This window comes from Lottia gigantea (assembly GCF_000327385.1).
Source record: "Lottia gigantea unplaced genomic scaffold LOTGIsca_225, whole genome shotgun sequence".
Taxonomy (NCBI): domain Eukaryota; kingdom Metazoa; phylum Mollusca; class Gastropoda; family Lottiidae; genus Lottia; species Lottia gigantea.
Window position 1 is genome coordinate 138,552 of NW_008708600.1, and position 18,584 is coordinate 157,135.

Here is an 18,584-nt window from a genome sequence, read left to right on the forward strand (position 1 = left end):
TCTCATGCTGAATAATATTATAACTTTCATACATGATAATTTAAAATTTTTACATTTTAATTAACATTTGTGACTCAAATTTAATTACAGTAAGTACTACATAGACACCAAAACCGCATAGTTAGTACTACACAGACACCAATACCGTACAGTTAGTACTACATAGACACCAATACCGTACAGTTAGTACTACATACACACCAATATCGTACAGTTAGTACTACATAGACACCAATACCGTACAGTTAGTACTACATAGACACCAATACCTTATAGTTAGTACTACAAAGACACCAATTCCTTACAGCTAGTACAGTGGTGTAACCTATATTAGTGCATATAAGGATTAACCATCGAATTTCTTCAAAATTACGCAAATCTTAGAAGTTTTCTCAGATATTCTAAAAAATAATCAAAATTTGTTTGTTTCATTTTTTATGAATCCCTCACCATGACTCATATTTCATGAGTAACAACTCGACAATGGCTGTTAAATGCGTCACCTATTTCGTGTACAATGTTTGATCTTTGAATAAGTCGAGATAATAAGTATGCATACCCAGTGGTATAATTAACTTCTCTTAGTATTTATCTTTAATAATATTTCATTATAACTAGTGACAATTCCTTCAAAGAACAATCATTTTAAAAAAATATTGACGGACAAAATAAGATAAATCAAACGTAAGGGTGATTTATTGCTAAAAGTCATTGAAACAACATAAGAATACGGTCCACATTGTGTTCCATAGAATTTTTCTGGTGACACGGAATCCGCTGGTTTATCAGGTGACTTCGTTCATTGGACTACATTTTTGCAGACGTATTCCGATTACAGTTTGGTATTATAAGGAAATTCGGCCGATAAAAAAATTATGATATTTGGTAATAATGGAAATCCGCCATTTTGTATTTGCCATTAAGTATACATTAACACATTTTACCTTTCGTGAAACTACTGAATTCATTTTTCTAGCTGACATTGTAGAGATTACCCATGTTTACATAAGTAAGCAATTCCGGAGGTCATGCGAGATCGCACATTATTAATCATTTCCGGAGATGCACGAAAAATAGGTTAGTGTTTGTGTTAGTTCCACAAAGAAAATTCAAACATGAATGCATCACAAAGCAATACGGATTTGTGCCAGATATTATAAGGATGCTAGAAATCATTCATCTGAATCATTAAGCAACTTTTTATTTGTGGCAAAAATATGTCCGGACCGCTGTACATAAAATAGAATTTAGTAAATGGAGAGAAAGGCTGTCAATGGATTCCAATCTTGACTTATTCGCGACTAGTGACAAAAATTTAAGTTCTATTCATACAGTGCAGCGAGTACTTTAGAGACTTTAAATAGATCTAGATAGTGCATTAGCAATTATATTGGACATGCCCTTTATTGAAAATTGAAAGCTAATAAATAGATTTGGTCTATTTCTACCTATTACGAATACGCAAACAATGTTTGTTCAATAAAACCATAAGAAACAGAATCGATTCAAACCATGGCAGCGCATTTTTACACAGTAGTTTGACAGCTAAAAATGTTCGGTAGTTAAAAGTAAAAATTACAACCACTGCATTTTTTTATCTGACGAAAGTTACGACAATTTAATTTTCCAAATCTTTAAGATTTTTCTTATAATCAATGTATGGGATATATCGATAGCGTAACGTCACATTTTGCAAAATAATGCATATTCAATAGTTTTTGATATCCGATACCTTTTTCGTGCAGTCGCGTCTTGCACAATAATGATGACGAATCGTGAACTTGATTACACAGTAAATACCTTTATTTGATTAAGAAAGTATATTGAGTACATCGAATGTCCAATATGACAAGGACTTAAAAGCAATTGGATAGTTAACCAATCCAAATAATATCCTATGGTAATAATCAGTTATTATGTTCGCATATGGTATGATTAAATCAATGAGTTGACTTTCTCGGCTATATAGCATAACTGTCTATATATTTCATCTATAAGGATTGTTATACGTTTTATTATTAAGGTAAGATTAATAGTATTTAGTATATCAAGAAGTAATTATCTTTATATAGCCTACTGGTAAAAAGGGTTGTAAGGGTTTGTAGATTCGACAACAGAAATGGGCCTTTTGCATTTGGCACATGAATATTAATGAAAAAGGAATATTTTGATGTTAGTATGTTATAAGACTGTCATAAATTATTACATTCCCATACTTTGACGCAAAACAATCCTATAATAAATATAACTAAGAAAATTTTGAATCTTGAACCCAGCAATATTTGTCAAACATGGTCAGATTTTGGCATGGTCAAACATTAGTATGGCTTTAAGGAAAATTCAAAAAAGTTAAAACTTACTGACAAAAGGTTAAAAATGACCAATAAAACTTTTGACCTTCAGTCTACTTCTACTTAGATAATTCCAATTCATGTTCTATTCATTGATGCATTGTATTTCTATATATTTTTGGGCAGCTTATGATAACATAATTTCATACTTGCCCAATGTAGAAGGGTTCACAAATGCGTGCTGTTCAGTACTACCCATATTTGATTTTATTTATAGTAATTATTTGAAGAAATTGTAATGAATGGAAACTTGTTGACTAATACAGTTCAGTTGCGTTAAACCATAATAACCGATTCTTTCCATCTTTCATAGTGATGTGTATATTTTAACGAACCAACAAATTAATATAGGAATGTGTATGTTGTAACGAACCAACAATATAGTATAGTGATGTGTATGTTGTACCGAACCAACAATATAATATAGTGATGTGTATGTTGTAACGAACCAACAATATAATATAGTGATGTGTATGTTTTAACAAACCAACAATATAATATAGTGATGTGTATGTTTTAACGAACCAACAATATAATATATTGATGTGTATGTTGTAACGAACCAACAATATAATATAGTGATGTGCATGCTGTAACGAACCAACAATACATTATAGTGATGTGTATGTTGTAACGAACCAACAATATAATATAGTGATGTGCATGTTTTAAAGAACCAACAATATAATATAGTGATGTGCATGCTGTAACGAACCAACAATATATTATAGTGATGTGTATGTTGTAACGAACCAACAATATAATATAGTGATGTGTATGTTTTAACGAACCAACAATATAATATAGTGATGTGTATGTTGTAACGAACCAACAATATAATATAGTGATGTGTATGTTTTAACGAACCAACAATATATTATAGTGATGTGTATGTTGTAACGAACCAATAATATAATGTAGTGATGTGCATGTTTTAACAACCAACAATACAAAATCATTTGCCTCATAAGCGAACTACATAGTGCGTTTTACACAATACTTGTTGATCTGTGATAGACCGAATGCTACAGTAACGAAGCGATTCAAACTTTTATGACTTTCACACAACGTCATGTGCTACACTAGTACACCTACTGAAATTGACGTAGAACTGTTTACAACGTACACAAATGTACAATATTTATTGTTTTGTTAATTGAAAATAGCAAAGCCATATCATCCCCACATCTGATAAAATGATTGGAAATAGAAAGCTGAACATTCTGTTTATATTGTTACTGGGAAGTATCTTGACTGTCATGTTTCAACACATAACTCACTCTGGAAAGTTTATTCTCAAAATGTCACAGATTAGATCATCAATATCGAATATATCTATAAATACAATGCCAAAGCAACATAAACAAACAGCTCATTCCATTTCAACAACAAATATTCCATGGATACCGATAGCCACCGTTAATCCAATGAGAACTAAAGCTGAAATATTGAGATGGAATCGTGGTTCTTGGGAAGAATGGGACAATTTCTGTCATAGTTCCACTGGGTTGGATTCTGCTAATCTACACACTCCTGCAGGTGGAATGACAATTTTCATTCATGATACAAAAGTTGACAGATGGGTTTCTGGTTCCATAAAAAAGAGCGGAGCATGGGAATATGAAATCCTGACATTAATACACCATTACATGGCACGTGATCCAGATATGCATTTATTGGACATAGGTTCTCATGTCGGTCAATACTCGTTAATGGGAGCCAGAATGGGACGTCAGGTCATCGCTGTTGATCCCTTGTATGAAAATGTAATTCGACTTTGTTCTTCTATTCAGCATAATAAGTTTAGTTCGAAGATAAAAGTATTCTACACGGCATTATCGGACATCCAATCTACGGTATCTTTTATTCAAGAACATGGAAATGTCGGTGGAACAAAGATAATGAGAAAGAAATCTTCCTCAAATATAACTCTTGAATCTAGCACCGCAACCATAATGAAAGACAACACCGGTCTTAGTCACATTAAGGTGGTCCAAACACCCTCAGAATTTGATAAGAACACGATTCAAACAGTTTTACTCGATGACCTCTTACCATTTGTAACTTTTAAAAAAGCTTTTATGAAAATTGACGTGGAATCTCACGAAAATAGTGTTTTAAAAGGTGGCGAAGAGTTTTTCAAATCAGTAGAAATCCCCTGTATTTTTATGGAATGGTTCCAACATGCGAAAAAGCAAGATACAGCCGCAGAAATTTTAGATTTCATGAAACGACACAAATACACTCCTCGACAACCAAGTATTCAAAATATTCCATTGCAACTTAAAAATTATTCTAAATGGCCCCAAAATGTACTGTGGGTAAAATCATAAGTTATAACAGTCTGTAGGTTTTGAAACAACGCATGAATTTATTTGTGGCAGGATCTTTTCAGTATTTGGGTTATATGTTGTTCGTGACTGCAATGTGGGACAACGTGCCGCACTAGAAAATGACACACACTGTAAAAAAAAGTCCGTTTTTTTTACAGAAATTTACTTGATATTTTCTGTTGATATACGTAAATTTCTGCTGATATACATACTTTTCTGTTGATTTACGGACTTTGTTCTTACATTAACAGAATGTTAGTTCCGCAATAAGGATATATGTTATTTTACGTAAATTAATCTTGGTCGTATGTCATTTAAGAACAATTACGTTATTTGTCAGTAAATTTACGTAAATTCTGTGTTATTATCATTTTTTTCCATACTAAGTCTTGTCTGTAGATAAGCGAAGTCTGCGCATGCGTGGTCATACTGTTTTTTTGACAGGAACTTTATGTTTCCTTACGGAAAATTATAACAGGATTGCTGTTAATTTACGGAAACTGTTATTTTGCGTTATGATAGTTTCGACCTGTTAATCAAAGTAGGTAAGACGTCATCGGTAAAGACACGAGGTCAGTTTATCGTCACGCCGCCATCTTATCCCACATCAAAACAAGGCTACGTCGAAGAGATTTTTGTGAATTTCTTAAATTAAATTTAATATGGTGAGATGCATGGAGAACTTGGAATGCTGACCCGATATTCCAGCACTCATTCCTGTTCTATTATCACCCTTTGTCAAAAACTGCAAAATGTTTTACTGAATTTTAAGCGTGTGGGGACAACGACAAAATGACTTAAATTTATCCTACATGATGAACTAGACTAGGCTTAGCTTACTTGGTCTTGGGTAGAGTGGAAATGATCACTGAATACAAATTCACAGGTGAGTGTATTTTAATTATTGCCTAAATAAATTTGTAATGTTACCATTTTATCACTTTATACATGTGTGGTATTTGTGGTCTGAAACTTAGATCAGTCTTGTCAAGAGTCATCTTTCTGTTTAGAACTCTTCAGTCTAAGAGAGTAGAAAAATTAATAATGTTTTTATGGCAATGAAGTCCTCAAATTCATTTCTCTAATTCTTCAGGTTTAGCCAACCGCAATGTAAGTTAATACCCGATTACATAAGAAAACCTCCAACGATATGAAATATCACAGGATCCATAATTTCTATTGCAATTTTATATTTGTTCATGCTGTCTGAAAACTTTTACCAAAATGTAAACAAACCCGACAAAATGGCGCCAAATTATGCATAGATCCCTCAAGTCAGTTTTCCCACCAACTTTGTACATGTGACACTATATAAAATGTTTGTACCTACTGTTAATAACATATGCAATGTCTTATTGATGTCAAACTGTGCAACCTGCTGTTAAGAAATTATTTTGTACGGCCACCCATGACTGCTATACAGAAGTGTGTCATTGCATCATGCTCTTAAGTTCCATCCACTTTCTTATGCCTTTACTATTTTATTATTTTTAATTTATAATTTCTTTTTCTGTTTTTGTACATCCTTGCTTTTTCAGCCTTTTATGGTTATGATTGCACCAGAGTACAAGAATACAAGGAATGAGAATTTTGTCATTAATATTCTTGTTAATAAACCTTAACCGTTTACACTCAATGTTAGGACCCACCACGTAGGCGAGGCATTACAAAATTTGTAAACGAGGGCAAATTGGACTCTGGATTTCTCGAACTAAAAGATCCAGTGCCCTACTATTACTACACTACTACAGTACGTTAGCACAACAAATATCTTCTCATTTTAAGTTTATCTTTTCAGGTATGTCACCTTTTCCCTTTCTTTAGAGTTTCTGCCATTATTTACCAGCTAAAAGTTACGGAGCATTATGAGACTTGACCTGACTTTTGAACGAGCAACAATTAACTGTGCACATCAAAAACAATTAGGCCTTATAATAATGATTAGAGTTGCATCATAAACAGTATTGTGCTGGATGATGGAGTCTTATAAACATGTGGAACACTAAAAAAAGTGAAGTGGACCACAGGTCCTTGAAGTTCTGTCAATATTAATAAAATATGGGCAATGTGGAGAAAAGAGTGTCAACATAAATAAAAAAAGACATTAGTTAAATCCAAATTAGTTAAATCCGAACGTTATGAAGATGTCATTACTTATGAGAATATCATTAAAAGATGTCATTAGTTATCAAAATGTTATAGATGTCATTAGTGATGAGTATGTATTTCAAGTTCATCATTTGTTTTTATGCAAGAGATTGTTTTTATACGCCCACATTTTCAGTTGTATGTATAATTAAAGGTGTAGTTAACATCATTTTCTCTGATTATGTTCATTGCACAAATAATACCAATAAACACATAAAGTTGAAATGTTTTGTTATTTTACAGTAAAATGAAAATGATTTCTGGCAACAGATTTATTACCAGAATATCCTTTTTAAAATTCTGTTTTTTTACAGAACTGGAAGGAAAAATTCCGGCAGCAGATTTACCAGAATATTCTTCCTATTTTTCTGTTAAATTACAGGAAATATTAGAAAAATTCCGGCAGCAGATTTACCAGAATATCCTTCCTATTTTCTGTTAATTACAGGAAATATTATTAGTCATTCTGTAATTTAACAGATTTTGTAGTAAAATATTTCTGTTATTTAAAGCAAATATTTTACAAGAAATTCTGTTATAAACTGAAGGCAAAATTTAAATTCTGGTAAATCAGCTGCCGGAATTTTTTCTGTTAATCGAAGGAAATTTTTTTTACAGTGCAGTTACAGGACTATATGAATCGACCTACCGCCTAAGTTGGGTCCGAGAATGTTCATTGATATTATTTAAGGTGTCAATTCTGTGGATGAATCGAAATTTCTACACAATTTGAAACAGATATTGCTCAACAAGACGGACTAAATCAAGTAAACGAACTAAGCATATTATCATAGTTGTAATAGAGCTTACTTTGACTTTCTTTTAAGGATCGATAGAGTATCACCATCACGCATACCAAGTTTCATATAAAAAACATCAAAAAATATATTATGTATAGAAAGATGGCAGAGGTGTCAAAATATAAAAAAACAAAAATAGTCCATATGGTAGTTGAGCAATTGTCTAAAGGCCTGTGCATGTATTGCATATACAAATTTCAGACGTTCGTTGTCTTCTGCAGATGACACTATGGGCTTGGGTTTTTATCAATTCCTTCAAAAAAGCTGCCGTACCTCATCACTAGATAGAAAATGTATTGAGGAAATGGATCGGACGAGTTGCGATTATCACGGAAGTATTACGGTACTTCTCACAGTTGCACTGGAAAAACGGGCTCCTGCGGTGTGCGGATGTCGGTCGTGGCATACTTCACGAATATTGCGGATGTTTAGCGAATATAAACGCAATACATGCGCAAATCTTTCTAAACACCAGTGGGACCAGGCCTTAACATGTAAATCAGTTGAAAGTAAATTTGCAGCTGTTGCCAATATGGAAGGCGGATTGGCTTTTTATTCAATGTTCTTCGTTGCTATTTTATACCTCTTAATTCTAAATTCATCTCTCTTAATTTGTACGCTAAATTCAACAATTGTCATTTGTAATAGGAAATCAATTTGCGTACTTGGATAAACACTGGGTTTGCTAATTTGCTAAAAATATCAAATTGTCAAACACAAATCTAGCTCTTTTAATGCATATCAATACTCAACCAACAAATGTCCAAATACAAATGTTCAATTAGGAATCTCGCCCAACAAACCTTGCGAAACAATTCTCCAAATACATGTTGAATATATTTGAAGGTCAGGATTATAAAGACAGGCGTCGCTGATCGTTTATCAATTTACATTTTACACAATTTATTTCACTGGCCAAATAAGTTGTGTTTGCTGATAGATGCACTAAATTTTTGGAATGACTGAAATTGTTCTAATAGAATTATAAAAACGAAATATTTTAAATAAAACGACTTAAAGAATTGGATCAAATTCGAACACGATTATCAGAATCTGGATAATCACTCATATCATAATTTTATGACATATAGGTCATTGGTTAATCTGTAATGGAATCGGAAGAAGCCCGACACCATAGTATCGTCAGAACTGTTGTGAATTTAGCAAAATTTTCGAAAAAAGCATTCCAATTCCGAACTTTGTTACCGGCCATCATTGTAGACTTGGCCATATTGCGATATTGTTTAGTTTGTCAGTTCAACGGAAGTATAGAAGTAGAAAATATTTTAATCCTTTTGAAACGCCATACATCATTGTAAAACTCAATGTCACCAAAACCTTGTCACTACTTGAGAAATTGATTTATTTTTATAAATTGACCATGTAACAAAGCTAGGCATGGAAAAGCCATTATTTTGTAAATTATGCTAGATTCAAAGCTCTAAAAGCACTCTGAAGGGTTTGATTCTACCGATTCGTAATTGAACATTTGTATTTGAAATTTGATGGTTGAGTTTTTTGTTAAACGATATGGATTAAAAGATATCTTGAGCTAAATTTGGATTTTATGATTTATTGGGAAGGATATTATTAATTTAGAAATGAGATAACCCAATAAGAATGACGATTGTCGGTACACAATCAATTTGATTGTCCTATACAAATGTTAATGTTCTATGACAAATGTTGAATTTAGGAATTAAGAATTAAGACACCTTCCATAAATTAAGACTATTTTTAAATAATAGTTATTTATAAAGTATGTATCATGTAAAGGGAAATGTGTCATATATTAATGGGTTTTTTTTTACTTTTCAAATAGTGTTTTATAACCATTTTTTTGTTTAATGTAAAAGGAAAATGTGTCATATATTTATGGTTTATATTTTGAATTTTAAATTTTTTTTCTTGTGTTAATTACAAAGTATGTTAATGTATAGGATAATGACCGAGGACAAGTTTTTACCGGGTTAGAAAGTTCTAAGAGAAAAGCGGGTCGCGGATTAACTGAAACCGAAGCCTGAGAGTATTTGGCCCGGCCTTTCTCATTGAATCAAAATTCATTCAACCTTCATTTTTAAATAATAGTTATTTAAAAAGTATGTTTATTGTATTATGTAAGAGGGAAATGTGTCATATATTAATGGTTATTTTTACTTTTCAAATGGTGTTTTATAACAATTTTTTTTTTGTTTGATGTAAAAGGGAAATGTGTCATATATTAATGGTTATTTTTTTACTTTTCAAATGGTGTTTTATAACAATTTTTTTTTGTTTGGTGTAAAAGGGAAATGTGTCATATATTAATGGTTATTTTTACTTTTCAAATGGTGTTCTATAACAATTTTTTTTTTGTTTGGTGTAAAAGGGAAAAGTGTCATATATTAATGGTTATTTTTTTACTTTTCAAATGGTGTTTTATAACAATTTTTTTTTGTTTGATGTAAAAGGGAAATGTGTCATATATTAATGGTTATTTTTTTACTTTTCAAATGGTGTTTTATAACAATTTTTTTGTTTTGTTTGAAAATTAATTTTTTTTCTTGTGTTAATTACCAAGTATGTTAATGTATAGGATAATGACCGAGGACAAGTTTTTACCGGGTTAGAAAGATTTTAAGGTAATATTGAATAATATTGAGTATGAGTTTTTTATTAGTTGGAACCTTTAGAATACGTAGGAGACATATTTCTCTACAATTAGGCGTTTATATAACTTTAAACAGTAGTTAGCTTGCAAATATCATGACACCTGCGTAAACTTTTTAAATAGTTTTTATGTTAAAAATGAACAGCTGGATATATTTAGTTTAAACATTCAGATATGTTTCAGGGACTCATTTCTCTATATTATTTTGCTGCACACTTTCATAAAAAAAAAACAAAGCGGAATGCCCCTTTAATAAAACGTTTGTTTATTGATTATCTTGTTTCAGCTATTTCAACCCAAGTCTCTGAAATATCCGATAAGTCGGAAGGTATCATTTCAACCTATGCTGGAAACTCACAGTTTTACATATTCTGACTTTTGACAAATCATTTTGTTTAAAAACTAATGAACACGACACCACATTAATCACACAAATATGTTCATGGGTAGAATGGAAAATAATTTCTTGTCGTTCAATAAGTATGTTTCTATGAGGAATCTAAATCTGATTGGTAAACGGTGGATGAGAATGCATAAAGCCGGCTTTAGAGACCCATCGTAATTGGCAAATTCTATAGAGTTAATAACACAGGCATAATTAATAATACAGTTGGTTCTTTTATAAGTTTAATTACAGGGTATCTATTTTTCTATTTACTCACTTTTTCTTAATTCTTTCTATTTGAATTTATGACAATACCATGTGTTATAACCGGAAATATGGTTATAAAAAAATATTACGGAACAGATTTAGAAAATGCATAAGTTAGAAACGGTTTGGACATATGGACAGTCTTAATCAGAACATTCTCTAAGCTAGTCCTCATTCAAATCAGATTCATTTGCAGACAATAAGACGCAAACAGGTATTCAGAGCCTTTGTTTTCTCACACGATTGTCAGCTCCCGGATTAACTTCTAATATTATTCCTAAAGTCCAATACCACAAACAGCATTGTAATTTAGAACAAATTCTACACGATGTCTAGGATTTTTAGTTTCACGAAAGGGTCGTTGTACATTAGTTGACGTATGACCCAACAGAATATTATTAGGGGAAATATCATTAGCTACAATATCTTGTTAACGAAAATGATACCATTCAGCAGAATCACTTGTATTCTGTATTTCACGCAGATGTAAGACCTACGCCGAAACGCAAAAGAACTCCATCACCTTTTGGCCTTAGTACCTCGCAAGAACCACTATCCATAAGCAAGAAACCTCACACTGATAGACGTACTTAACCATTACCAACTTTTACTGCAACTCCATCCACACCAATGACGACGCCAAGATCGAACCCTGAAACACCGAAACCTCAACGTACCAATACTCGCCGCCGCTTAAGTTTAACCACCTCACCCTCATCTCCAGCCTGTAAACCACGACGTCATAATAATGAGAAGGATAAATCCAAATGGTCTATTCCCACACTCACCAAACCAACAGTTATCATTGGATCTTCCAACATCAGCAACATCCCGTTCCTACATCCAGATACCCAAGCCGAATCTTACCCTGGTGCCCGAATTCAGCATATCAATACATTAATCTCCAAGATCTCTCCAACAACCATTCCGAAAAAGGTGTTATTTCATGTTGGCCTAAATAATAAACAGGAATCAGGAGAATCCATACACAGAAGAATGCTGGAACTCCTCAAACTTGCCTAGTCGAAATTACCGTCTGCTACCCTTTACGCCACACATATTCCTTACTCAAAGGAGCTACAATTAGCTGAACCTCATTTAGTCAATTACCTCCAGTCTATTATATCATAAACCGTCTACCAATGCCCATACTATTCCTCGCTTCAATGGAGTGGTCAGTGTCATTTCGGATAACATCCACTGGATGTCCCCCACTGCAAAAAGTATTTATTTTTCATGGGTCTCCCATTTAAACTGAACGCGGGGGGAAATACTCTAAAATTAGGAGAAACTGTGGTTAACCTCAGTTCGCGAAAACTTTCTCCCCTTGAAGAACGAGTTTTAGTTAGAGGTCTAACATTTATTCCGACATCTAAAACTCTTTCCCATGAACCAATTTTATCGTCGGTTGAACACGTCAATAGGACTTTTAAGTTGAATATCTTTTTTCGGAATAGACTCGGCAGAGGCAAGCGAATACCGTTCATTGAAAAGTCTGGTTGGACTCCACCAGACAGCGCGATTGACTCAGATATTTTGGCTACTTGCGATAAATTACATGAAGAAATATCTCATTTACCTTTGGTGAATGAAAAACACAACCTCACCAAGTTTGAAAGGAAAGCTTTGAATAGCCTAAAAAACGATCAGGACATTATAATACGAAAGAGTGACAAAGGCAGTTGCTGTGTCATTCTGAATCGCGACGACTACATTTTTGAATTAGAGAAACAATTGAACAATGCTAATCATTACCGTGTACTTGATCAACCTATTTTCATGGAAACTGCGCAAAAGATAAACAATATTTTAAAAACTTTAGTAAACAAACAATTTATTTCTGATTCCCAATATGACTATCTTTCAGCGAAACCCGAAGTCCGTCAACGTCACATTTATACTTTACCGAAGATTCACAAAAACCCGGAAACTGAATGGTCTTTAGCCAATAGGATTCCTAAAGGCAGGCCTATTATCTCAGATTGCGCGAGCTTCTGAATACATTGACTATTTTTTACTTCCATTAGCGTGTAAGCATCCGTCATATCTTAAGGATACCACCGATTTTGTTGAAAAAATTAAAAGCTTGAATGTTCCTCCAAACGCAAGATTTATCTCATTAGATGTTACGAGTATGTATACCAATATTGATAATAAAACCAGTTTAGACGCTGTCCGAAAGGCCTTTCTTCGAAATCTCTGCGTAGATAGACCCGACAAAGAAATATTAGAACTTTTGGAATTATGTCTAACGCGATATGACTTTGCCTTTTATGAAAAAATTTATCTCCAGACTTCAGGCACCAGGCACTTCAGGCTGAGTGGGAACTGGAAATTTCTTCCATTTCCCCTTTTGAACCTTTCTTCTATGGAAGGTTTCTTGACGATATTTTTATTATTTGGACCGAGTCTTTAACAAATTTTTGGCAATATTTTGAAATTTTAAATAATCACCACCCTTCTGTAAAACTAACTGCGAATATTTCTGAACAAAGTATGGATTTTTTGGATACTACGGTATTCAAAGGACCAAGTTTCTCTCAACAAACAAATTAGACATCAAAGTATTTTTTAAACCAACGGATACTCACCAACTTTTATATAAAAACTCTTTTCACCCAAAACATACTTTTACGGGAATAATCATATCACAAATTTTGCGTTTTTTTTTAGAATTTGCACTCAAAAAGTAGATTTTGATGCAGCTTGTAGTCTAGTTTTCAGTAAATTAAGAGAGAGGGGCTATTCCAAACGATTCTTGCGCAAAATTAAAAATGACACTGTTTTGGACCTTGAAAATTAATGAACCCCCTCCTCCAATAAATAACTTTGGCGCAATACCATGTAGAGGTTCTCGGTGTCGCACCTGTGAACATATCCATATGTCTCATTATTTTCAAAATAAAAAAAAAGGAAAAATATTTGAAATTAAAGAACGTCTCACGTGTACGGATAAAAATATCATTTACCTAATTTCGTGTAAAAAATGTGACAAACAATAAGTCGGCGAAACCCAGAACGCGTTGCGAACTCGAATTAGCGGCCATCGCTGTGATATAATTCATAGCAAAAATAGACCAATTTCTCATCATTTTAATTTACCTGACCATTCCATTGAAGACCTACTTATCATGCCTATTGAATCAATTCCTGACTCTGATCTTATCAAACCAAAAACCAAACGATTACAGAGAGAAAGCTACTGGATGGACCAACACCAAACAGTGGCTCCAAATGGACTTAATATCCAGCATGATAATCAAATGATTCCATTTGTTGCCACCTTTAATCATACAGCTGCCAAAACCTCATCCATCGTCAAACAGTATTACAGTGAATTACAGAACAGATTTCCGAATGTATATACCAAACGACTTGTAATTGCCTATAAGCGCAATAAAAACCTTAGTAATTTTCTGGTCCGTGGTAGACTCGATCCCATTGAATCCAATAATACTTGACCCCCCTCTCTATTTTCTAGCTCATTAAGTATAATATATTCTAATCCTTATATATAGATGTTTAACTTTTCAGAACCTATTCATACTCTTTTCTTTTAGAACTGGTAACAAGAAAACTTTCATATTATAGACTTTTGTTTATTGTAGATTGCTCGTGGTTGTTTTTTGAACTTAATACTAATTATGCTAACTTCACCTTATCTTGTATTGAATATTTATCTCTTTATTTGTGACTTTGGCCAGTGCTTTACATAGAAGTTTTTAGGAACTTCTTCACTCTTAACACTAATTCTAGATGAGACTAAAGGTTTGTAATTTTCATGAAGGTGCAGGATCTGTTTTGGCATGACTTTGTATTCAGGCAATAACTACCATACTGTCAGGAAAATAGTTTTCTCAAACTTCAGTCGTGTTTCTTCCGTAATAGTTTTATAAAGACGAGTAGACAAAACTGAAGCTTGCAGCTCTAGACGAGGAATTGTAAGTTTCTTCAACGGTACATGCTGCTCTAGATTTAACAGCAATAAATCTTATATCCCATTCATATGGAAGCCGGCTGCGGCCATATTACCCTCAACTTCTCACCCACGAGGAAAAAGGCGAAAAAGCGAGGGTGAAAAAAAGGCGAGAAAGCTAGGAAAAAGGCGAGAAAGCGAGGAAAAAGGCGAGAAAGCGAGGAATGCCTTTTTGCTCGCCTTTTTTACCCTCGCTTTCTCGCCTTTTTCCTCGACTTTTTCCTCGCCCTTTTCCTCACCCTTTTCCTCACCCTTTTCCTCGCTTTCTCGCCTTTTCCTCGCTTTCTCGCTCTTTTTCTCGCCTTTTTTCCCGCATTCTCGCCTTTTTCCTCGCGTTCTCGCCTTTTTCTTCGCTTTTTCCTTGCCTTTTTCCACACCTTTTTTCATTCATCATTATCAGTGCACATTTTTTTCCAAATTTAATTGAATTAATGAAAAATTTAAAAAAAAATACGAAATTTATTTTGAAAGAATGTTAATCAAAAGCAATACATATTCTTTCAAAATAATGAGTTTTGCTGCTGTTCCATGCATACGGTATTTTGCATTTTGTATTTAAATTCAGTACCTATATGTCTGTCCGTTCACATTATTGGTATATAATCGAATGAGAACCTAGCATTAAGTCTATATTGTTTATTAAACAATAACAATTGTATATATATGTTTACGAAATTTGGAATGTACAAATTATAATGAGTTACGTGAGAAATATATTAAACATTACTATTGGCTCAAACCGTCAATGTTAAAACTAACAGAACTTTTATCAATACAAAAAAAAACAGCAATGTAACCTTGCGAGATACTTAATTTGCTCTGTTAGGAAGAGAGACTTATAGATGTATAATGGTTATTATAATCCTTCTTTATACTTATCATCATTTTATATATATTGTTATTATTTATATAGATTATTATCTCCGTATTGTACATATTGTATAATACTTATATATCACGCTGATGAGTCTAAATGGCTCTTTGCAATAAACCTACTTACTTACGAAAGCACCGACACTGGACTTATAGTGTTATCGAATATCTTCACAAGCTGTCTATTAAAAATAGACAATTAAACATAAAAACTTTTGAAAAACCGGACCGGGACACAATTGTATAAAAAACTGTTTTTTGGGAGTCTGTAGGGCTTATACATGGACCAATTAAACTCGGTTTTCTTTAATATGTTCTTTGTAACAAGATAAATGTGTACAAATATTTTTACAAAAATTCGTTTTTAGTTTTGTGATTGATATGAAATTCACTCAACGGAGGCATTCCGCTTTTTTGTAGGTAAAATAATTTTTTTTTTTTGCTCAAATTTGTGACAAAAAAATATACCAAAATCTAGAAATATGTGTCCCTGAATAATGATATATGAAAGTTTTAACTTAAGAAATCCAACCGTTAAACGCCAAAACTATTCTATAAGCTTATGACGTAGGCCTAGGCTACACATGACATAAACTTTGTAAGTTTGTATTGTTTTTGGTAATTGCAAGAAAAGTACTGTACGGATTACAGCAAATTAAACGCTTTATTTTAAAGAAATAAATGTCGCCTAATTTTTCTGAAGGTTCCAACTAAATTTATTGCGCCATTAAAAAGACAATCATCAAAACTAGGTCAAACTAATTAATTGTTAATTAACCTATTGAAATCAAATTCATATGATAACAGATCAGACGTTACTACCTGACAACAGAGTACAAACAAAATGAACTGCTGAAATATCCTGTAATTTAATAACGGTCAAATTGAAGAAATGGCGGATATGAAATTTGCTAGAATACTAACATATGCCGCAATTACTGAATAACAAGGCCCAGTTCATTATATTTCCCGTCATTAAATTGGGAATTTGAGAAGAAAACTACACCTGTAAGAATTACATTCGTCTAGTTTAAATCTGTCAATGTTGAAAAACTTCCTGATGTATACGTTACAACTGTATTGACATTTGTTAGTGCGCATGCGCATTCCCAACTATCTTATTTCTCATCCAAATTTCATCAAACATAGTATGATATTGATATGGGTAATTTATTTTTTCGAAATGGGACCTCAGGATTATATCTGATTTGAATGATTTTGATACCTGTAGAACAAATAATCGATTGGACAAAAGTATACGCGTGGATTTTTGAATTGCGATTTTGCTGTACTTTTATTTTAGGTTGAATTTTTTTTAAGTAATTGCTAAATTTTTAATGGTTCATATCTCGTGACCTTGACCTTTGGTAACCTTGTGACCAGAACAAAAGTTATTGCCATGGATGAGATCTATCCATTGATATTTCTACTTTTGTTGTGCTATGTTCACTTCCGGTTTTACAACCATTTTAAAATCACGATTTTTAACTTTAAAGAGCTCTGTCACATGACCCATACGTACGACACAATTTCTCTTGTATCTCTATTACGTATAATCACTTCCCTTCCAGTGGTATATAACTGTTTGATATTTTGATCAAAATTGCGCTTTATAAAATTTTAAAATTTTCTACGGACTTCTATAGTATCTGTGCGCAATTTTACTATTGTCGTATAAATTCAAGCCTTTAATGCTAAACAATATCTCATAATCTGTGTAGTGTAGGCTACTTGATATTTTGAACATTACTTGATACAGTAATAACAAATATGACAAATTTTGGGATGGGTGTGGCATTTCCGGGTTAGATTCACGCCACATTTTCCTTAAATATTATTTTTCAATTGATCATTACTCACAAAGTAAGTATTTGTTACCCATAAAAGTTTGCACTAAAAGAGGTCACTACTTTTGCCAATATGAGATACTGGTTAAATTGTTTGGAATAGATTTTAGAATTTTTATTTTTGACCTTTAACATGGATGACATGTTTTCAATATTTGCCAAAACTGTCAATGCTCAGATCTCGTGACCTTGACCTTTGGTGACCTTGATACCTTCCGGTTCTAGAACCATTTGAAAAACGCGATTTTTATCTTTCAAGAACTAATTAGCACACGACAAAATTTATTTTCTGTGATCTGTCCTTTCTGAAGATATATCACACTTGATATTTTGATCAAAATTGCGCGTTTTAAAATTTGAAAATTATGTACCGACTTCTAAATGTACGTAATTTGGTTTTTGACGTATAACAAAAATATCTCATGATCTGATAATTTTAGACGCTTCAAATTTTCAATATATTCAAACATTTTACACAGCCTAATAGCAGAATAACACAATTTTAGGGGTGGGCGAGGCACATCCGGGTTAGATTCACATTTACCTAACGTTATTGAATTTTTATATAACTCGTAAAGTATGCATTTGTCAACCTTTAAACTTTGCATCAAAATAAGATACTAGTTTAGCCAGTTCCTAATCAAGGCACGGTTGTCTGGGCCTTTTATTTAAACAATAGGAATAGGTTTTATAATTTACAAAGTTTTAATTTTTTGACCGTTTACATAGAAGTACATGTATCTATCCACCTAGCTTCCGGTCTATTCGGGTCGGACACTTTAAGGAATAACGAAAGGGGTACTATGTTCTACTACCTCTACTTTGATAAAACCTATTCACAGAGCAATAAGGAAACTTTTGTCGGAATCACATCATTTTTTTTACTCTTTCTCCCTTAATTTTTTTATGTCAATACTTTCGATGGGTTTCAAATGTATTCTAACGTCCCATTGT

At 32.8% G+C, this 18,584-nt stretch overlaps 2 protein-coding genes across 2 annotated transcripts; both read left to right on the plus strand.

Annotated features, from left to right (window-relative positions):
- Positions 1-3,652: 3,652 nt before the first annotated feature.
- Positions 3,653-7,274, plus strand: LOTGIDRAFT_174923 (hypothetical protein; the record flags this gene model as incomplete). Its single annotated transcript, XM_009054798.1, has 2 exons — positions 3,653-4,610; positions 7,147-7,274. The coding sequence occupies 2 exons, from the start codon at positions 3,653-3,655 to the stop codon at positions 7,272-7,274; spliced, it is 1,086 nt and encodes a 361-aa protein (XP_009053046.1).
- A 4,290-nt stretch (positions 7,275-11,564) lies between these two features.
- LOTGIDRAFT_174924 (hypothetical protein) lies at positions 11,565-11,957 on the plus strand (the record flags this gene model as incomplete). Its single annotated transcript, XM_009054799.1, has 1 exon — positions 11,565-11,957. The coding sequence occupies one exon, from the start codon at positions 11,565-11,567 to the stop codon at positions 11,955-11,957; it is 393 nt and encodes a 130-aa protein (XP_009053047.1).
- Between the last annotated feature and the right edge of the window lie 6,627 nt (positions 11,958-18,584).